The sequence below is a fragment of the Papio anubis genome, chromosome 3 (assembly GCF_008728515.1).
Source record: "Papio anubis isolate 15944 chromosome 3, Panubis1.0, whole genome shotgun sequence".
NCBI classification, from domain to species: Eukaryota; Metazoa; Chordata; class Mammalia; order Primates; family Cercopithecidae; genus Papio; species Papio anubis.
Genome location: NC_044978.1, coordinates 130,846,514 through 130,869,110, shown reverse-complemented (window position 1 = coordinate 130,869,110; position 22,597 = coordinate 130,846,514). Strand labels below are relative to the sequence as shown.

Genomic DNA, 22,597 nt, shown 5'->3' with positions numbered 1-22,597 from the left:
AGGCAGAGCTTGCAGTGAGCCGAGATCGCACCACTGCACTCCAGCCTGGGTGACAGAGTGAGACTCCGTGTCAAAAAAAAAAAGAAGGTTGACTAAGGGGCTTTTGGACATTATGTAGACAGACACCCCTGACACCTTCTCTTACTAAATAAGTAAATAAAATTCTGTTTCATCAGACATAGCCACATATGTGTAAAGCACCTACCCCACCTGTATTAGTCTGTTTTTATGCTGTGAAGTAAGACATACCCAAGACTGGGTAATTTATAAGGGAAAAAGGTTTAATTGACTCACAGTTCCACATGACTGGGGAGGCCTCACAATCACGGCGGAGGGCGAAGGGGAAGCAAGACACGTCTTACATGGTGGCAGAAAAGGCAAGAGCATGTGTAGGGGAACTCCTCTTTATCAAACCATCAGAACTTGAGAGACTTACTCACTATCATGAGAACAGCATGGGAAACACCCACCCCCTTGATTCAGTGACCTTCCAGCAGGTTCCTCCCATGACACGTGGGAATTATGGGAGCTATAATTCAAGACGAGATTTGGGTGCGGGGGAACACAGCCAAACCATATCACCACCTCTGTCACCCCTGAGAAGTGCTCAGAAAATGTTAGCTGTCTCCCTCCTCCTTTCCTCCTCAGCCTGACCACACCTCTGCATCATTCAAGCTGGGAACACCTTGCCTTCCGGAGACCTTTCCCATTCCTCAGTGTCCATTCTCTGCAGGGCTCTGCATAAATACGCCCTGTGCTGACCCCTTATACGCAACCTCCAGGGAGGTTAGATGGCCAGAGCTGCTTTCAGGGTTTGTTTGCCAAAGGCAGTTTATTCTTTTTTCAAATAGTTAGAATTTACTTCACATTTGAATCCAACTTGTGTTTTTATACAGCCAGCATGTCCTGAGCATTCTGTCATGGAAAAGAATTTGCTTATCCAAGAATAAACAATGCCTAGCTAGTATCCCTCTTGAGACAGGTAGAGGCGTTTATGAAGTGTGCCTTGTTACTAGCCTGTGCCCCACAAATAAACTTTCTGCTGTGAGAAAGGGTGTGGCACCTGCTTTTTTGGAGGTTTAGTTTCACAGAACCATACAGTCCTTGTCTGGTTTTGCCAGTAGTGCCTGCTTAGAACGCACAGAGGGGCCCTGGACACTGTGGTCAGAGGCTGTCCTCAGACCCCATCTCCATTGCAGACCAAGCTCTTTACCACATCCCCTTGCAGGATTCCCAGATGTCCCTAGGAGGCCCAGGAGTATGTATCTCCAAGTAGACTCTTATCTCTAAAAGCAAGTGACAGCTCCCTTGAATTATTTTGGGTGAAGAAATTGGTTTTCACATGTTTCATAAGGCCTAATTAGGTGCCTAATACCATATTATTCTTGCAGATGTTTAATTATTGACTTTAGACACAGATTCTAATAGAAATAGAAGAAAAACTGTGACAAACTCTGAAGTTTTCCTGAAATTATTCATAGTCCCTCCTGACATTTCCTCCACCGGCTGTTTTTTTTTTTTTTTTTTTTTTTTTTGCTCTAATGTTTCCAACAGACATGCTTTGCTAATGGTACGAGGTGTGGCTTTGTTGTTTTTTCCGGAGTTAGCCTTTCTGTCTATGCATCCTGGCTCTTTGAAATCCCAGCTGAATTTGGAGAAATTGTTTCTTGGCATCCACCCTGCTTTCCTGGGACACAATGTGATGCTGATGACATAGCCCGGTCACTCCACTTGACAACAAGTTTGTTTGTCTCATCTCAAAAACATATTCAGTGGTGAGTAAGAACAGAAGTGGAAAGACTTACTTACCGCAGTTTATTATGTGTTTCATGCCCGTGATAATTACTTTTATAATGCCACTTGTGAAAAAATTGATCAGATTAGGATGAATCACCTTGCTGGCCAACAGTTATTGGAATGATTCTCCACGTGTGACTTCGTTGCACTATTACAAAATGTGGCAGGATAGACCTGCCCAGCCATTGTTGCCGGTGTTCATTTGTAATGCTGCCTTAAGGAGATGAGGACATGAGAGCCAATTGTTCCAGCAGCTCAGCCTGCCCTGCCAACAGTTCAGAGGAGGAGCTGCCAGTGGTACTGGAGGTGCATGGAAACTTGGAGCTCGTTTTCACAGTGGTGTCCACTGTGATGATGGGGCTGCTTATGTTCTCTCTGGGATGCTCCGTGGAGATCCGGAAGCTGTGGTCGCACATCAGGAGACCCTGGGGCATTGCTGTGGGACTGCTCTGCCAGTTTGGGCTCATGCCTTTCACAGCTTATCTCCTGGCCATCAGCTTTTCTCTGAAGCCAGTCCAAGCTATTGCTGTTCTCATCATGGGCTGCTGCCCGGGGGGCACCATCTCTAACATTTTCACCTTCTGGGTTGATGGAGATATGGATCTCAGGTAAGTAACCCCAGGGAAGCTTAGTAGTCTGCCTCTTATCCTGCCTGGGGGGAATAACTGACACTCTCTGTTAAAGACTCTTCCAATCTTTTGGTAGAGATTTTACTGAGTAATGTTACAAATATCACAGAGACTTGTTCAGCCATGGGTGGGCTTTACTTTCAGTGCTCAAAATTTACTTTGCTGGTCATCATTTGATTTATTGGCTGTTCTGAGCAGTGGGATATGTTTCCTATGTGATAGTGGAGGCCGGTCTCCACCTCACCCAGTGGCCCTTCCTAAGCTTGAGCTCTTTAGCAACTGGCCTCTTTAGCAACTCCCAGGACTTAAGCCAAGAATCCCAAGAAGCTAATGATTGTGGTTTGGTAGCAGCCATCGTGGCTGTGGTGGCATAGTCAGAATGAGACTCCCGTAGCTCCAGTCAGTGATGCCTGAGCACCTACTTTAGGAAAGAAGCACTTTAGAGGACTGGATAAAGGAGCTTTAGGGGCACCTGGTGGCCATATCCAGCTTTAAGTGCTGGGATGGCCTGTTGATTTGACTTCAGGAGCAACACAAAGGCTCTCAGGACTAAAACAGTTCTTTCTTGTTGCTTTGCAGATGGTTAACATCATCACTAGATTCACATTCTTTCCCTTTAAGCCAGTGACCTTATTCCCAATTATGGTGTAGATAAATACCTCTGGGAGACATTAAGCCTTGTCCTTTATTTACACTTTAATGAGGATGAATTAGTCACACGCTTTTCTGGATTACACGTTTTGATGGGGGAAAAAAAGAGCATTTGAGGAAGGAGTAGAGGAATCAGCACTGGAAAAAGAACTAGAAACAATGGTCTCTGGAGACTCTTTGCTTACTTGTGAACATACCGTTTCACCTCCTGCCCTGGGGAAGAACTGCTTATAAATTTAAGTCTTTGTTTCATGTGTATGCCATTTAGTTGAGATTTACTCTACCGTGAATGGATGAATAAGAGGTAATGACTGAGCTGGGAGTTGACATCAGTGAGAGTCAGCTGCAGGTATGGGTTTCCAGTTTCCTGCATGTGCTGAATGTTTAGCGTATGGTACATATTTCACCTATAAATTTTAATGGGCTCATACCATGCAGAATAGGAACTAACTTTCACATGGCAGTGTTATTGGTTACGCACTTATGAGCGATTTGAAAAAAAAAATAACTTGATGAATTTTGTGTTTTACCTTAATGGTAAAAGCCATTAATATTCATTGCTAATTCAAATTCAATAAAGTTGACTGTTTAACTGGGAAATGATAGATATTCTTTGCATGAAGTTCATAAATCAGAGATAAATTCCAGGACCTAAAAGTTTTTGGAAGGAAATAGGAAACTAATATCTATTAAGTACTCTATAGGCATGGGATAGATGCTTTCATGCTTATTTTCTTCTTGGGGCTCATAATAACCTTGTAAATGGCCTTTTATTATTCTGAATTTTACAGCTGAGAAAATTGTGATTCCGGTTAGTTAAGTAGCTTGCCAAATGCTACAAACCAGTATGGCAGAACTCAGATTTGAATTCACATCTGTTTTACATCAGTCTGCAGTTTAGGTACATTTCCCCCATGACATTTAGCAACACAACTAGATCTTCTGTTTTGAGTAGCAGCATAAATCTTCTCAAACACTTGTGTTCTGGGAAAGAGAACATTTATTACCTTAATCTCTTATTAGTCAATGTTGTCATAAAAACACCAATGTATAGGAAATCTATGAAAGATAACGCTAATTTTACTTTCTTTTGCCAACTCTATCTTTAATTCACCTTTAACTTTGTTCAAATTATTTAATCTATCTAAGCCTTATCTCATCATTGGCAAAATGGGGTTAAATTTACCTGTTTCTCACAAGACTGTATATATATGTACACACACTCACACACACACATATAGATAATAGTTTGGGGTGGAGTTTCGCTCTTGTTGCCCAGGCTGGAGTGCAATGGTGCGATCTTGGCTCATCGCAACCTCCACCTCTTGGGTTCAAGCGATTCTCCTGCCTCAGCCTCCTGAGTAGCTGGGAATACAGGTACCCGCCACCACGCCCGGCTGCTTTTTGTATTTTTAGTAGAGATGGGGTTTCGCCATGTTGGCCAGGCTATTCTCGAACTGCTCACCTCAGGTGATCCTCTCGTCTCGGCCTCCCGAAGTGTTGGGATTACAGGCGTGAGCCACGGCACCTGGCTGACACAAGACTATATTTTATGGAGGAAATATATACTTGTGTGTGTGTGTTGGTGTGTGTGTATTCAGGGTGCCAGGCACATAGTAGCTGTGCAATAAATATTATCTATGTTTCCTCTTTTCTTTCTAAATTTTGATTTTGAATCTTACCAACAAAACTCAAAAAAAAAAGCAAAAACTAAAATTAGATTTTTGGAAGCTTATAGGTACAAAAGTAATAAAATCAGTTTTCAGTAGAAACCCAAATAGGAGAAAATCCAGTCCAGCGTGAAACAATATCCAAGTGATTACATTTCTTCATAATTGATTACCAACAAAAATCAGTTTTAAGCAAAACTCAGTGGATCATCATTGGTAGGAGTTTTATCTGCTTTTAATGCTGGATAAAATCCAAGAGCGTTTAGCACAACATCTTCATTTGACACATGAAGAAGTGGAGACTTAGCTCCCTGCGGATGACCCTGAGCATGTTTCTCATGCCTTCACTCCAGCTTCACGCAGCGCACTTGCACTTCTCCACGTGTTCACCCCACACAGGCATTTCAGAATCCATTGGTTTGAACCGGTTTGTGTGTTCTGCAAATGAGATGATTGATGACACCCATCCTCTTGCAGTTGCCTGGGCTTGTCATCTTAGCCTTGCCCTGTGACTACCCTCATTCTCACCATGGCCACTCAATCCACTGCCAAGCCCTGTAGCCCCTCCTCTTGCTGTGTTGCTCACAGTTCTTGCTTCCTGTCGGTCTCCACTAAAACTTCCTCAGGTCAGGCCCTCACAATTTCTTTCTTGACTAATTGTATTTTCACAGCAATGAAAGTGCTGTTCTCTGCACCTTTAATCTCTCCATTATGGCTTTGCAGTAAGTGGATAAGGCAGGCTCTGATACCAGATTGCCTATATTCAAATCCTGACCTTGGGCCTCTTCTCTGTAACTGGAAATCACAACATTACTCGCATGGTACTGTGAGGAGAAAACAAACATGTTATACATACAAAGTCTTCTCAACACCTACTAAATTGGTAGAAACTACTAAGCCGGTCTACTTTATTTCTCCAGGTTTTTTTGTTCCACTAGCCACCTTAAGAACAATGGTTTTTAGTCAACATGGGCTGCTTATAGTTCTCTGAACATATCCCACACTCTTCCAGCTTTCTTTTGCCCATGTTGTTCCCACAGTCTGCAATGCCAACTGACCTTATTCTGTCTCCTCCAGTCATGATGTTGTCCTTCCTTATAACTATTCTAGAAAGCAGTTGGCTGACATGTATGAAAAGCCTTAAAAATTATCCTGCCTCTGGGCCGAGTTTGGCTGATCATGGCTGGGTTCTTTTACATACTTGGGAGTTGGTTAAATGTAAACTTGTCTCGGGTGGTGATATGGTTTGGCTCTGTGTCCCCACCCCATTCCTATTTGTCAAAGGAGGGGCCTGTAATCCCCGAATGTCAAGGGAGGGAGGTGATCGGATCATGGGGATGGTTTCCCCCACGGTGTTCTCATGATAGTGAGTGATGGTTTTATAAGTGTTTGGAAGTTCATCCTTTGTTCTTCTTCTCTCTCCTGCTGCCTTGTGAAGAAGGTCCTTGCTTCCCCTTCACCTTCTGCCATGTTTGTAAGTTTCCTGAGGCCTCCCCAGCCATGTGGAACTGTGAGTCAATCAAATCCCTTTCCTTTATAAATTACCCTGTCTTGGGTATTTCTTTACAGCAGTGTGAAAATGGACTAATGCAGGTGGCTCCAACCTGGACAACTGGGCTCTCTTACTACATGATCTCTCATTTTCTAGTAGATGAGCCTAGACCTAATCATATGGCAGCAGCAGCGTTCTCAGAAAGGCAAAGCAGAAAAGGTCTTTTGAAGTGTTGGCTTTAAACCAGATCCTCATCCTTCCACCACATTCCATTGGCCAATGCAGATTGCAAGGCCAGTCCAGCTTCATGGATTAGGAAAGTAGATTTTGCCTCTTGATGTGCTGAGCTTCCAAGTCACATTACAGCAGACTCAGATAAGGGAGGGGTGAAGAATAGGTGGTATTTTTCCCCAATATATCCTGCTAGAGATGGACAGAATTCCTACCTTTGAGGGTAGGACATGAAAATTAAGATCTGGCAGTACAGTGTAGTAGTTAAGTGCTCTGGAAACAGCAAGCAGACCTGTCACTTACTGACTGGATCCTCTCGGCAGATTGTGCACATTCTCTATGCTTTACTTTCCTCATTTCTAAAATGAGAAGCGTTCCTACATCATGAGCTGTTGAGAAGATTGAATGAGTTAATATATCTAAAGTGTTTAGAATCTCACCTGGCATAAAATGTGATATGAACTATTATTATTATATAAGGCAGGCAAAAGAACATCGTGTCCTGGGGTCTGTGTTTTAATCTCTGCTCTAGGAGCTGTATGCCTAACCCTAACCCTATATATAATGACATATTTTAATATATATATGTCATTTTTTATCTACTCATCCATCAATGGACAATTGAATTGTTTCCACTTTTTGGCAATTGTGAATAATGCTGTTGAGTCTCAGCTTTCATTTCCCTTGAGTGTATGCTTAGGAGTGGATCTGAGGTTAAATATTAAGTGTTTTGTGACTATAGGAAAAGCAAAGCGAAATATGATGTCCAAATATCCCCCTTCCCCTACCCTGGTTTCTCCTGAAACTACTGCCCAGAGATGTTTCTCCTGTCTGTCCCCATAATTCGAATTATGTAACTCTTCCTTATAATCTGTTGGAAAGCATTGCAATAGCTGGGCTACTTGTCTGCCTCACCTACTATGTCTGTAACTCCTGGAAGGCTTGTTCATCTTTGCATGTGCAGTGCCAGCCTGGTAGTGGTAGGCACTCAGTAAACATGAGTGAATGAGTGAATGACAGTTTCTGATTGCCTGTGTGTATTACAAAAACTACCCCTTGAAAGAGGTCCAGGCCAGGCATGGTGGCTCACACCTGTAATCCCAGCATTTTGGGAGGCCGAGGTGGGCAGATCACTTGAGGTCAGGAGCTTGAGGCCAGCCTGGACAACATGACGAAACCCAATCTCTACTAAAAATACGAAATTAGCCAGGTGTGGTGATGCGTGCCTATAATCCCAGCTACTCAGGAGACTGAGGCAGGAGAAACGCTCGGACCCAGGAGGCAGAGGTTGCTGTGAGCTGAGATCACACTACTGCACTCCAGCCTGGGCAAGTGACAGACTGAGACAAAAAAAAGAAAGAAAGAAAGAAGGAAGGAAGGAAGGAAGGAAGGAAGGAAGGAAGGAAGGAAGGAGGGAAAGAAAGAAAAGAGGCGTCTATTTATTGATGCAACATACGATCAGGACATCTCTCACTTTCTTTTCTTTTTTTTGTTTTTGTTTTTGAGACAGGGTCTTACTCTGTCATCAGGCTGAAGTGCAGTGGTACAATCATGGCTCACTGAAGTCTTGGCCTTCTGGGGTCAAGTGATCCTCTCACCTCAGCCTCCTGAGCAGCGCAGCTAGGACTACAGGCAGGCACCATCATGCCCAGTTAATTTTTTATTTTTTATGATAGAGACGAGGTCTCACTATGTTGCCCAGGCCGGTCTTGAACTCCTGGGCTCAAGTGATCCTCCCACCTAGGGCTTCCAAAGTGCTGGGATTACAAGTGTGGGCCACTATGCCTGGCCTCCCACTATCTTTATTTGAGAACTTTTGATATATACAAGAGGCCCATTCTTCCCTACGGATGTATTTATGTCCTCAGCTGCAGATAAAGGATTCCGACCACTGGTGGTGGTGGAGCCTGCGGAGCTCAGTGGCCAACTTTGACCTTTGAACTTTAAAGAAGTTATTGGTCCTTCAGTAGAGAACCTGGAAATAGAACTTCAAATTGTTCAGCTCTATCTGACATGTCTTGGTGGAAAACTGAAGGTCCTCTGCATTTAAGGCTTTGGAGACAGAACTGAGACTGAATCCATGAGACTTCATGCAACCTTCCATGTCTCTATGTACTTTAGTTTCCTTATCTATACAATGAAAATAATACCCACACATAGAGTTACAGTGTAAATGAAAAGAGAAAATATATAGAAAAGCATGAGGTGTAACACCCAGCACCTAGTGCTCAATAAATACTCATTATTATTGGAAGGCAGCAAACAAGGATAACATTTGTACCGAGGGATGGAAAATCGGGCCTTGAGCTCTATTCTAGGGTCAAATCTGCTGGTATGATCTTATAGCTCACTCCACATCCATCTGGTTAGCTGGAGAATTTTTTATTTATTTCAGTCGGGAAGCAAGTGTGTACTTTTTGTTTTTTTTTGCGATGGAGTCTCGCTTTGACGCCCAGGCTGGAGTGCAGTGGCGAGATCTCGTCTCACTGCAAACTCCGCCTCCCAGGTTCACGCTATTCTCCTGCCTCAGCCTCCCGAGTAGCTGGGACTACAGGCGCCCGCCAATACGCCAGGCTAATTTTTTGTATTTTTTTTTTTAGTAGAGATGGGGTTTCACCGTGTTAGCCAGGATGGTCTCGATCTCCTGACCTCTTGATCCGCCTGCCTCGGCCTCCCAGAGTGTTGGGTTTACAGGTGTCAGCCACCGTGCCTGGCCACAAGTGTATACTTTCATAGTTTCATAGTTTGAGAGTCAGAGTTCCTGATTTTATGGGATTTTTGAAATTAAAACAATGTATAAATAACTTAATCTCCAATTGCAAAATGTTAGTGACACTGCATTTTAATGTAATGTGTATATATGTAATTTCCCTGCTTTAAGGGAGGGTTCAAGACTTACCTGTTTGTCTAGACTTGCTGAATCTGTCTCATTATTTTCTGTAATAGTTTGGAGATGATGATGCTATTCTTCTTAATGCAAGTGGGATCTTGTTATACTGAAGTTACATTTTGCCAAAAATTTTCCTATACATGAAAAGTCAAGAGATCTACTTAGCCACATCCTCTGTTTATGCTACGTTGGAATTTCATGGCTAAAAATACAAGGCGTGACTTTCCACTGTGCTCACAGGCCTTCACTGTGTACTTTTCCAGCCTTGCTGGTTTTGTAACAGTTGGCAGAGCACCAGGATCACCTCTTGCCATCCTTGACCAATATCATGATCACCATGGGCTTGAAAATTGAATAAAGATGGAAGCAATCACGTAGGTAATCAAGGATATAGAATCAGTCTGATATAAATCTCACTTTGCTTCCCATAATCATGAATCTTTCCTTTCTGCTGTTTGAGCCAAAGACATTCAGTAGAGAAATGTTGTGCTGATTCTCCAGAAGTTCAAGAGAAAAGTGATGTAATATGGAATTCCATTCAGGACTTGGTAATATGGACAGTCAAGGAATGTAGCACTATCGTAGACTAAGAATTGGGAAAAAACTTTCCAAACATCCTCTTCGTGGATACAGAGGTCTGAGAGCTGTGGCAAACTGCTGTTTTTCTTTTAAATTGCTCACCAATCAGGAAGAAGTCTTTGCTTAAAGTAAGCATTCTTAACAGGATAAAGTAATTTCGGGTTTCATATGGAATAAAATATATGCAAGAACTGCTAAGAGAAGTTTGAAAAGGAAAAGTTATGTGGAGGTATTTGCCCTATCATATATGAAAACACTTGAATTAGTCTAGTATTTGTTCAGGGAAAAATAAAGTTATTTATCGATGAGCTCGAATAGAATTTCCAGAAAATAATTTGTATACACTTGGCCATTTAATATATGATGAAGGTGACACTTCAGTATAGTGGAAAATGGTTTATTTTAGTAAATTATATTGACACACTTGCATCTCAATATATTAATAGAAAAAATAGATTAGACTTATACCTGTTACCATGTAAAATACAAATTTTAAGTGAATTGAAAATACAAGTATAAAAGTAAAAAGTAGAAGGCAATATTTGAATGCCCTCAGATCAGGGTATAGGTCTTTAAGATAAGAAACTCAGAAGCCTTTAAAAAAACAGCTTTTTTTTTTTTTTTTTTTTTTTGAGACGGAGTCTCGCTCTGTCGCCCAGACTGGAGTGCAGTGGCTGGATAGTTTTTTGTATTTTTTTAGTAGAGACGGGGTTTCACCGTGTTAGCCAGGATGGTCTCGATCTCCTGACCTTGTGATCCGCCCGTCTCGGCCTCCCAAAGTGCTAGAAAAAAACAACATGAGACTATGCCAGCTCCTAGAGATGGAGAGGAAAATAGGACCTGGCTCTTATGCTGCTCACTCTGGCACAGATGGACAGGTACATAAGCACTTGTGTAGGGTACAGCGTGTGTATAATTCATGAGCCAATATCAATAAAACTGTGTCCGGAGGGCCATGGATTCAGAATCCTAGAAGGAGGATCGCTAATTTTCCTAGATATTGCCAGACACCCTCCGTGGTGTACCATTTTTACCAGCAATGAGTGAGAGCGCAGCTTTTTTATAGTAAGTCATAAGCAAAGTCAAAGATATATACCATGCTTGGGAAAAATACTTGTATTGTTCATGATAATATGAGCCCTAATTTTAAAAGAACTCCTACAAGTTGAGAAGAAGTCTGACAAGCAAGATTGTTTAGAGGACACAGAAGAAGCCACTTGACATGAAAGAAAGCACAACCTGATAGAATCCAGAGTGGAGGCCAGGCGTGGTGGCTCACGCCTGTAATCCCAGCACTTTGGGAGGCTGAGGTGGGTGGATCACCTGAGGTCTGGAGTTCGAGACCAGCCTGGCCAACATGGTAAAACCCTGTCTTTACTAAAAATTAAAAAAAAAAAAATTAGTCAGGTGTAGTGGTGGGTGCCTGTAATCCCACCTACTCAGGAGGCTGGGGCACAGAGAATCGCTTGAACCTGGGAGGTGGAGGTTGCAGTGAGCCAAGATCACGCCACTGCACTCTAGCCTGAGTGACAGAGTGAGACTCCATCTCAAAAAAAAAAAAAAAAAAAAGAGTGTAACAAGAGTGAGATCAATTTTTCAACGCTGGCATGACAATTAGAAGGGACTGATCACATCCAGAGTAGGCAAGATTGTGAAATTTAGCAATCTTTTTGGAAAGTAATCTGGAAGTATGTGTTAAAACAAAAAACACAAGACTTTTACATAGCAATTCTGCCTTGGGGAATTCACAGAAAGAAAAGAATTATTTCAAGTGAAATATATATGAGTGTTTATTATAACATTATTTATAATGGCAAAAAACTAAAAGCAACTGACCTACTGTTAATGAAGTGATTGAAGGAATTATGGCATATTTAGATTATGGCATACTTCGCAGTCTTTAAAAGAATAAGTTTAAAGGTACTGATCTGAGAGGATGTCTGTGATAGATGAAGTGGGGTAAAAAGCAACCAAGCTGCCGAGTAAGGTATTATAAGGCTCCTTTTTTTTTGTTTTTAGAGACAGGGCCTCCTTCTGTCCCCAAGGCTGGAGTGTTGTGGTGTGATCATAGCTCACTGCAACCTCAAACTCCTGAGCTCAAGTCATCCTCCTGTCTCAACCTCCCAAGTAGCTGGGACTACAGGTGTGTACCACCACATTCAGCTAATTTTTGTACTTTGTTGTTGTTGTTGTTTTTGTAGAGACCAGGGTTTCTCTATGTTGCTCAGGCTGCTCTTAAACTCCTGGTCTCAAGCAGTCCTACCAATTCAGCCTCCCAAATTGCTGGAATTACAGGCGTGAGGCACTGCACCTGGTCTGGTGCCTTTAAAAAGAAAAATAATGAAAGAAAAAAAGCCCTACTGATTTAACAAACAATCATGAAATAAATGGACTGCTTAAAAGAGAAATAAAAGAGCAGAAGGATGTATACACATAATTGTAAGTTATCTAAGTCTGGATTTCTGAAAGGAGCACCAATCAGCTAAATATTTGCTTCTTAAAAGTTTACTTGCTTTTGTCCTGGAAGAGTGTGTGTGTGTGTGTGTGTGTGTGTGTGTGTGTATATATATATATATATATATTTTTTTTTTTTTTTTTAAGACGGAGTCTCACTCTGTCGCCCAGGCTGGAGTTCAGTGGCATGATCTCGGCTCACTGCAACCTCCATCTCCCAGGCTCAAGCAATTCTCCTGCCTCAGCCTCCCGAGTAGCTGGAATTACAAGCGTGTGCTGCCACGCCCGGCTAATTTTTGTATTTTTAGTAGAGACGGGGTTTCACCATGTTGGCCAAGCTGGTCTCGAACTTCTGATCTCAGGTAATCCGCACGCCTTGGCGTCACAAAGTGCTGGGATTACAGGCGTGAGCCACCATGCCCTGCCGGAAGAGCATAATTTTATAGAAAGTCTCTTTTTCTGTATTGCTATGGACTGTTTACCATATGAACTAAGTATAAAGGAGTCATTTCAGTAAGATTTTTACCAATGTTCACCTGCAGATACATGACATATGAGGGGGACAGAGAGAATATTTCCGTAGCACCAGTGTGTTGACACTGGGTCATTCTTCGATTCATACATTTATTCAGTAAGTATTTAACGAGCTCTTCCAATGTGCTGCAGCATGAGACTATGCCAGCTCCTAGAGATGGAGAGGAAAATAGGACCTGGCTCTTATGCTGCTCACTCTGGCACAGATGGACAGGTACATAAGCACTTGTGTAGGGTACAGCGTGTGTATAATTCATGAGCCAATATCAATAAAACTGTGTCCGGAGGGCCATGGATTCAGAATCCTAGAAGGAGGATCGCTAATTTTCCTAGATATTGCCAGACACCCTCCGTGGTGTACCATTTTTACCAGCAATGAGTGAGAGCGCAGAGGGAATCTTTTTAGTATCATTGAAGTAAAATAGATGCTGCTTTGTCAAGAGTATAAACATTCTCCTGGCAGAAAATGTTGAAGTAGTCATAGACGTATTGTTTTATAGGCAGGGTAATTGGATGGAAGCAATGGTGATATAGATTAGGAGGAAGAGTGATGGATGACTTGTAGACCCAATAAAGTGCTGAAGGACCCTCGCTGTCTCTGCAGAAGACCTTGACATATGAAGGGCCTCCTCCTTCTCCTTTGTAGAGCAGAGGGCAGTCTGCTTCTCAGTCTGTCAGTCATTTGTGTCTTGTACACAGAATGAGCACAGTGTCTATACAGTACGTACGTGCTTAAACAGATTGTGTAATTTTTTCCAGCAAATTGAAAGATAAAATATCTGACTGGTCTGATGGGTATCTTCTTTCCATTTATTTTCTTTCCCCTAATTTTACTAATGCATTCTTTCACTGGTTCTATCACTCAAGTAAGTACAAAATACAGCCTTAGCTTGGGGATTGGGAGTGAGATTGAGATGGAAAGAATAGATTTGGGATGGAAGGCACCAAAAAGTGAGGTAAGGTTGAATGGTACTGAATCTAGTTCTTCAGTTCTCATCCTCTCTGATTTTTACCTTCATTTGGGAGCTCTCTTTTGTTAGCTGTCATGAAATATAACCTCCCAGCTCTCCACTGACTTCTTTTTTAAATTTTATTTTTAATTGACAAGTTAAATTATATATATTTATGGTGTACAACATGATGTTTTGCTTATTTGCTTCTCAAATCTCAGTTTTCCTTCCTTCCTTCCTTCCTTCCTTCCTTCCTTCCTTCCTTCCCTCCCTCCTCCCTCCCTCCTTCCCTCCTTCCTTCCCTCCCTCCCTCTTTCTTTCTTTCTTTCTTTCTTTCTTTCTTTCTTTCTTTCTTTCTTTCTTTCTTTCTTTCTTTCTTTCTTTCTTTCTTTTTCTTTCTTTTTCTTTCTTTCTTTCTTTCTCTTTCCTTCCTTTCTTTCTTTCTCTTTCCTTTCTCTCTTTCTTTCCTTTCTCTACATGCACCATGGGCTCTTCTTCCTCTCCCTGGTTTAGAGCACAGGAGGCTTTAAAATACATAAAATATTAACTATCAGTTAATGTAGCTAAGTGCTTTTCCCTAAATAAAAAATGTAGACTAAAAATATATATGGAAAATACAAAAACACAATATATTATGGCCAGGTGTGGTGGCTCACGCACTTTAGGAGGCCAAGGCGGGTAGATCACCTGAGGTCAGGAGTTCGAGACAGCCTGGCCAACATAGTGAAACCCTGTCTCTACTAAAAGTACAAAAATTACCCGGGTGTGGTGGCAGGCATCTGTAATCCCAGCTACTCAGGAGGCTGAGGCAGGAGAATCACTTGAACCCAGGAGGCGGAGGTTGCAGTGAGCCGAGATTGAGCCACTGCACTCCAGCCTGGGTGACAGAGTGGGACTCCATTTCAAAAAACAACAAAAAATAACAAATTACAAATGTGTGAAGCAGTAACTTAGTTCATATAATGCAATAACAGTATAGTAATTGTCTTAGTACATTTTGTGCTGCTATACAGGATACCCGAGACTGGGTAATGTATAGAGAAGAGAAATTATTCTCTTACATTCTGGAGGCTGGGAAGTCTAAGATCAATAGCTGGCAACTATTGTCTGGTGAGGGCCTTCTTGCTCCTCATGTGGTGGAAGAGAGAAGGGCAAAAAGGAATAAACTTCCTTGGTGGAGTCCTCTTAAAATGGCATTAATTCATTTATGAAGGTGGATTCATCATGATCTAAACACCTCCCAGAAAGCTCCATCTCTCAATACTGTTGCCTTAAGGATTTGACTTCCAGCCTATGAATTTTGAAGGACACATTCAGACCATAGCAGTAATCACGATACACAGTTTTTGAGGACTCCAAACCAAGTACTCTTCCCCCTCCACCACAGACATTAGGTACTTAAAAGTTCTTAAGGTCTGTTGCACTTAAGATGTGTTAGCCTTTTTACTTAGAGACAATTAACCTCAATAATAATAGAGATAAACAAACCAGTTTTCCATTAGAAATCATTCTGGATTTGTTGAACAAAGACCACAACTTCCTTCTGATGGTCTCAGTTGTTTTCCTGGTAAAACTATGTAGCATGGCTGTTGGTTTTGGTTTGGTTCATCCAGCTCACAAACCCACATTTCACTTTCCAAGGTGGCCAGAGACAACCCCAATAATGACAGAGATAAACAGACTAATTGTCTTTAGAAATCTTCCCAGGTTTGTTCACCAAAGACTGGATGTCCCACTATCACCTTACTTAACACAACCCCTCAAATTGATGCTAAGTGACTCAGCTTTTTTGTGTATCACACCATCATTTTGAAGTCTAGAAATCTTAATTTGTACTCTAACTCACCACTCTACTTCAATGTCAAATCTCAGTTTCTCCCTCCTCTTCCTTCCTTCTTTCCTTCCTTCCTTCCTTCCTTCCTTCCTTCCTTCCTTCCTTCCTTCCTTCCTTCCTTCATTCCTTGCTTTCTTTTCTTTTCTTTTTTCTTTCTTTCTTTCTTTCTTTCTTTCTTTCTTTCTTTCTTTCTTTCTTTCTTTCTTTCTTTCTTTCTTTCTTTCTTTCTTTTTTCTCTCTCTTTCTTTCCTTCCTTCATTCCTTCCTTTCTTTTCTTTTCTTTTCTTTTTTTCTTCTTTCTTTCTTTCTTTCTTTTCTTTCTTTCTCTCTCTTTCTTTCCTTCCTTCCTTCCTTCCTTCCTTCCTTCCTTCCTTCCTTCCTTCCTTCCTTCCTTCCTTCTTCTCTTTCTTTCTTTTCTTTCATCTTTTTTCTTTTTTTTGAGATGGAGTTTCACTCTGTTGCCCAGGCTGGAGTGCAGTGGCATGATCTTGGCTCACTGCAACCTCCGCCTCCTGGGTTCAAGTGATTATCCTGCCTCAGCCTCCCAAGTAGCTGGGATTACAGGTGCCTGACACCACCCCCAGCTAATTTTTGTATTGTTCGTACAGACAGAGTTTCACCATGTTGGCCAGGCTGGTCTCAAACTCCTGACCTCAGGTGATCTGCCTGCCTTGGCCTCCCAAAGTGCTGGGATCCCAGGCGTGAACCACCACACTTGGCCCAAACCCAGTTTCTAATCATAGGATCACACGATATCAGAATTGAAACAGAATTCTTAATTCAGTCTAGCATCTCACATCAGTTCCCTTTCTCTGTGGTTCTGTACCCTCCCTTGCCCTAACCAACTTGCTCTGTCTGCAGGTCAGCGACTGTGGGGGCCACTGCCCTATCCAATGGGGAGCTTATGGCATGTGGTGTTTGGGTGACTTCTTCCTGACAGATATTTATTAGCACTTCACACTGGGCAGGCGTTTAGTCAGCTTTGTGGCATTCTAACTTGCTGATATGGTTTGGGTGTTTGTTCTCTCCACATCTCATGTTGAAATGTGATTCCAGTATTGGAGGTGGGGCCTGGTGGGAGGCGACTGGATCATGGGGTGGATCTCTCATGAATGGTTAATGCCATCTCTTTGGTGATAAGTGAGTTCTTGCTTAGTTAGTTCACATGAGATCTGATTGTTTAAAAGTCTGGGATCTCCCCTTTCTCACTCTCTTGCACCCCCTCTGGCCATGTGAGATGCCTGCTCCCGCTTCCCCTTTGCCTTCTGCCGTGATTGTGAACTTCCTGAGGTCCTCACCAGGAGCAGATGCTGGAACCATGCTTGTACTGCCTGCAGATCTTTGACCCTCCTTTATAAATTACCCAGCCTCAGGTATTTCTTTATGGCTATGCAAACAGCCTAATACACTTCCAATCCCCTTGGTACCAAAACTAGATATCACAAGAAAAGAAAACTGTAGATCAATACTTCTTATGAATATACATGCACAAATTTTCAATAAAAAATACTATCACATTGAATCTAGGATTATACACCAAGACCAAATATGATTTATTTCAAAATGCAAAGTTGATTCAATATGCAGAAAAATCAATGTGATGCACTATATTAATAGAATAAGGACATAAAAAGAATGAAGCTCTGATATATGTTAAAACATGGATAAACCTTGTCTTATCCCATTTGTGTTGCCATAAAGGAATACCTGAGGGTAGGTAATTTCTAAGGAAAACAGGTTTATTTGGCTAGTGGGTCTGCAGGCTGTACATAGGAAGTATAGTGCCAGCATCTGCGTCTGGTGAGGGCCTCATGAAGACCCCACCCATGGTGGAAGGGGAAGAGGAGCAGGCATCACATGGTAAGAGAGGGGAAGGAGGTGTCAGACTCTTTTTAACAACTAGAGCTCATAAGAACTGAGTGAGGGTCGGGAGCAAGATGGCCGAATAGGAACAGCTCCAGTCTCCAACTCCCAGCGCGAGCGACATAGAAGACCGGTGATTTCTGCATTTTCAACTGAGGTACTGGGTTCATCTCACTGGGGAGTGCCGGACGATCGGTGCTGGTCAGCTGCTGCAGCCCGACCAGCGAGAGCTGAAGCAGGGCGAGGCATTGTCTCACCTGGGAAGCGCAAGGGGGAAGGGAATCCCTTTTCCTAGCCAGGGGAACTGAGACACACAACACCTGGAAAATCGGGTAACTCCCACCCCAATACTGCGCTTTAAGCAAACAGGCACACCAGGAGATCATATCCCACACCTGGCCGGGAGAGTCCCACACCCACAGAGCCTCCCTCATTGCTAGAACAGCAGTCTGTGATCTATCGGCAAGGCAGCAGCGAGGCTGGGGGAGGGGCGCCCACCATTGCTGAGGCTTAAGTAGGTAAACAAAGCTGCTGGGAAGCTCGAACTGGGTGGAGCTCACAGCAGCTCAAGGAAACCTGCCTGTCTCTGTAGACTCCACCTCTGGGGACAGGGCACAGTAAACAATAACAAACACAGCAGAAACCTCTGCAGACGCAAACGACTCTGTCTGACAGCTTTGAAGAGAGCAGTGGATCTCCCAACACGGAGGTTGAGATCTGAGAAGGGACAGACTGCCTGCTCAAGTGGGTCCCTGACCCCTGAGTAGCCTAACTGGGAGACATCCCCCACTAGGGGCAGTCTGACACCCCACACCTCACAGGGTGGAGTACACCCCTGAGAGGAAGCTTCCAAAGCAAGAATCAGACAGGTACACTCGCTGTTCAGAAATATTCTATCTTCTGCAGCCTCTGCTGCTGATACCCAGGCAAACAGGGTCTGGAGTGGACCTCAAGCAATCTCCAACAGACCTACAGCTGAGGGTCCTGACTGTTAGAAGGAAAACTATCAAACAGGAAGGACACCTACACCAAAACCCCATCAGTACATCACCATCATCAAAGAGCAGAGGCAGATAAAACCACAAAGATGGGGAAAAAACAGGGCAGAAAAGCTGGAAATTCAAAAAATAAGAGCGCATCTCCCCCGGCAAAAGAGCGCAGCTCATCGCCAGCAACGGATCAAAGCTGGACGGAGAATGACTTTGATGAGATGAGAGAAGAAGGCTTCAGTCCATCAAATTTCTCAGAGCTAAAGGAGGAATTACGTACCCAGCGCAAAGAAACTAAAAATCTTGAAAAAAAGTGGAAGAATTGATGGCTAGAGTAATTAATGCAGAGAAGGTCATAAACGAAATGAAAGAGATGAAAACCATGACACGAGAAATACGTGACAAATGCACAAGCTTCAGTAACCGACTCGATCAACTGGAAGAAAGAGTATCAGCGATTGAGGATCAAATGAATGAAATGAAGCGAGAAGAGAAACCAAAAGAAAAAAGAAGAAAAAGAAATGAACAAAGCCTGCAAGAAGTATGGGATTATGTAAAAAGACCAAATCTACGTCTGATTGGGGTGCCTGAAAGTGAGGGGGAAAATGGAACCAAGTTGGAAAACACTCTTCAGGATATCATCCAGGAGAACTTCCCCAACCTAGTAGGGCAGGCCAACATTCAAATCCAGGAAATACAGAGAACGCCCCAAAGATACTCCTCGAGAAGAGCAACTCCAAGACACATAATTGCCAGATTCACCAAAGTTGAAATGAAGGAAAAAATCTTAAGGGCAGCCAGAGAGAAAGGTCGGGTTACCCACAAAGGGAAGCCCATCAGACTAACAGCAGATCTCTCAGCAGAAACTCTACAAACCAGAAGAGAGTGGGGGCCAATATTCAACATTCTTAAAGAAAAGAATTTTAAACCCAGAATTTCATATCCAGCCAAACTAAGTTTCATAAGTGAAGGAGAAATAAAATCCTTTACAGATAAGCAAATGCTTAGAGATTTTGTCACCACTAGGCCTGCCTTACAAGAGACCCTGAAGGAAGCACTCAACATGGAAAGGAACAACCGGTACCAGCCATTGCAAAAACATGCCAAAATGTAAAGACCATCGAGGCTAGGAAGAAACTGCATCAACTAACGAGCAAAATAACCAGTTAATATCATAATGGCAGGATCAAGTTCACACATAACAATCTTAACCTTAAATGTAAATGGACTAAATGCTCCAATGAAAAGACACAGACTGGCAAACTGGATAAAGAGTCAAGACCCATCAGTCTGCTGTATTCAGGAGACCCATCTCACACGCAGAGACATACATAGGCTCAAAATAAAGGGATGGAGGAAGATTTACCAAGCAAATGGAGAACAAAAAAAAGCAGGGGTTGCAATACTAGTCTCTGATAAAACAGACTTTAAACCATCAACGATCGAAAGAGACAAAGAAGGCCATTACATAATGGTAAAGGGATCAATTCAACAGGAAGAGCTAACTATCCTAAATATATATGCACCCAATACAGGAGCACCCAGATTCATAAAGCAAGTCCTTAGAGACTTACAAAGAGACTTAGACTCCCATACAATAATAATGGGAGACTTCAACACTCCACTGTCAACATTAGACAGATCAACGAGACAGAAAGTTAACAAGGATATCCAGGAATTGAACTCATCTCTGCAGCAAGCAGACCTAATAAACATCTATAGAACTCTCCACCCCAAATCAACAGAATATACATTCTTCTCAGCACCACATTGTACTTACTCCAAAATTGACCATGTAATTGGAAGTAAAGCACTCCTCAGCAAATGTACAAGAACAGAAATTATAACAAACTGTCTCTCAGACCACAGTGCAATGAAACTAGAACTCAGGACTAAGAAACTCAATCAAAACTGCTCAACTACATGGAAACTGAACAACCTGCTCCTGAATGACTACTGGGTACATAATGAAATGAAGGCAGAAATAAAGATGTTCCTTGAAACCAATGAGAACAAAGATACAACATACCAGAAGCTCTGGGACACATTTAAAGCAGTGTGTAGAGGGAAATTTATAGCACTAAATGCCCACAAGAGAAAGCAGGAAAGATCTAAAATTGACACTCTAACATCGCAATTAAAAGAACTAGAGAAGCAAGAGCAAACACATTCGAAAGCTAGCAGAAGGCAAGAAATAAGTAAGATCAGAGCAGAACTGAAGGAGATAGAGACACAAAAAACCCTCCAAAAAATCAATGAATCCAGGAGTTGGTTTTTTGAAAAGATCAACAAAATTGACAGACCACTAGCAAGACTAATAAAGAAGAAAAGAGAGAAGAATCAAATCGACGCAATTAAAAATGATAAAGGGGATATCACCACCGACTCCACAGAAATACAAACTACCATCAGAGAATACTATAAACACCTCTACGCAAATAAACTGGAAAATCTAGAAGAAATGGATAATTTCCTGGACACTTACACTCTTCCAAGACTAAACCAGGAAGAAGTTGAATCCCTGAATAGACCAATAGCAGGCTCTGAAATTGAGGCAATAATTAATAGCCTACCAACCAAAAAAAGTCCAGGACCAGATGGATTTACAGCTGAATTCTACCAGAGGTACAAGGAGGAGTTGGTACCATTTCGTCTGAAACTATTCCAATCAATAGAAAAAGAGGGAATCCTCCCTAACTCATTTTATGAGGCCAACATCATCCTGATACCAAAGCCTGGCAGAGACACAACAAAAAAAGAGAATTTTAGACCAATATCCCTGATGAACATCGATGCAAAAATCCTCAATAAAATACTGGCAAACCGGATTCAGCAACACATCAAAAAGCTTATCCACCATGATCAAGTGGGCTTCATCCCTGGGATGCAAGGCTGGTTCAACATTCGCAAATCAATAAACATAATCCAGCATATAAACAGAACCAAAGACAAGAACCACATGATTATCTCAATAGATGCAGAAAAGGCTTTTGACAAAATTCAACAGCCCTTCATGCTAAAAATGCTCAATAAATTCGGTATTGATGGAACGTACCTCAAAATAATAAGAGCTATTTATGACAAACCCACAGCCAATATCATACTGAATGGGCAAAAACTGGAAAAATTCCCTTTGAAAACTGGCACAAGACAGGGATGCCCTCTCTCACCACTCCTATTCAACATAGTGTTGGAAGTTCTGGCTAGGGCAATTAGGCAAGAGAAAGAAATCAAGGGTATTCAGTTAGGAAAAGAAGAAGTCAAATTGTCCCTGTTTGCAGATGACATGATTGTATATTTAGAAAACCCCATTGTCTCAGCCCAAAATCTCCTTAAGCTGATAAGCAACTTCAGCAAAGTCTCAGGATACAAAATTAATGTGCAAAAATCACAAGCATTCTTATACACCAATAACAGACAAACACAGAGCCAAATCATGAATGAACTTCCATTCACAATTGCTTCAAAGAGAATAAAATACCTAGGAATCCAACTTACAAGGGATGTAAAGGACCTCTTCAAGGAGAACTACAAACCACTGCTCAGTGAAATAAAAGAGGACACAAACAAATGGAAGAACATACCATGCTCATGGATAGGAAGAATCAATATCGTGAAAATGGCCATACTGCCCAAGGTAATTTATAGATTCAATGCCATCCCCATCAAGCTACCAATGAGTTTCTTCACAGAATTGGAAAAAACTGCTTTAAAGTTCATATGGAACCAAAAAAGAGCCCGCATCTCCAAGACAATCCTAAGTCAAAAGAACAAAGCTGGAGGCATCACGCTACCTGACTTCAAACTATACTGCAAGGCTACAGTAACCAAAACAGCATGGTACTGGTACCAAAACAGAGATATAGACCAATGGAACAGAACAGAGGCCTCAGAAATAATACCACACATCTACAACCATCTGATCTTTGACAAACCTGAGAGAAACAAGAAATGGGGAAAGGATTCCCTATTTAATAAATGGTGCTGGGAAAATTGGCTAGCCATAAGTAGAAAGCTGAAACTGGATCCTTTCC

The 22,597-nt window shown here is 42.1% G+C and overlaps 2 protein-coding genes across 2 annotated transcripts in view; both read left to right on the top strand.

The window, feature by feature from the left end:
• The window catches only part of C3H4orf36 (chromosome 3 C4orf36 homolog), a 43,856-nt gene extending 32,587 nt beyond the window's left edge, over positions 1-11,269 (top strand). Inside the window, exon 5 of the transcript XR_002522039.2 lies at positions 11,093-11,269. The gene's annotated coding sequence lies outside the window, so the exon portion shown is untranslated. The remainder of the gene's footprint in view (positions 1-11,092) is intronic.
• SLC10A6 (solute carrier family 10 member 6) overlaps positions 2,029-22,597 on the top strand; it is a 33,010-nt gene continuing 12,441 nt past the window's right edge. Inside the window, exon 1 of the mRNA XM_003898917.4 lies at positions 2,029-2,405. Within this exon, the coding sequence (XP_003898966.1) occupies positions 2,029-2,405 (377 nt within the window). The remainder of the gene's footprint in view (positions 2,406-22,597) is intronic.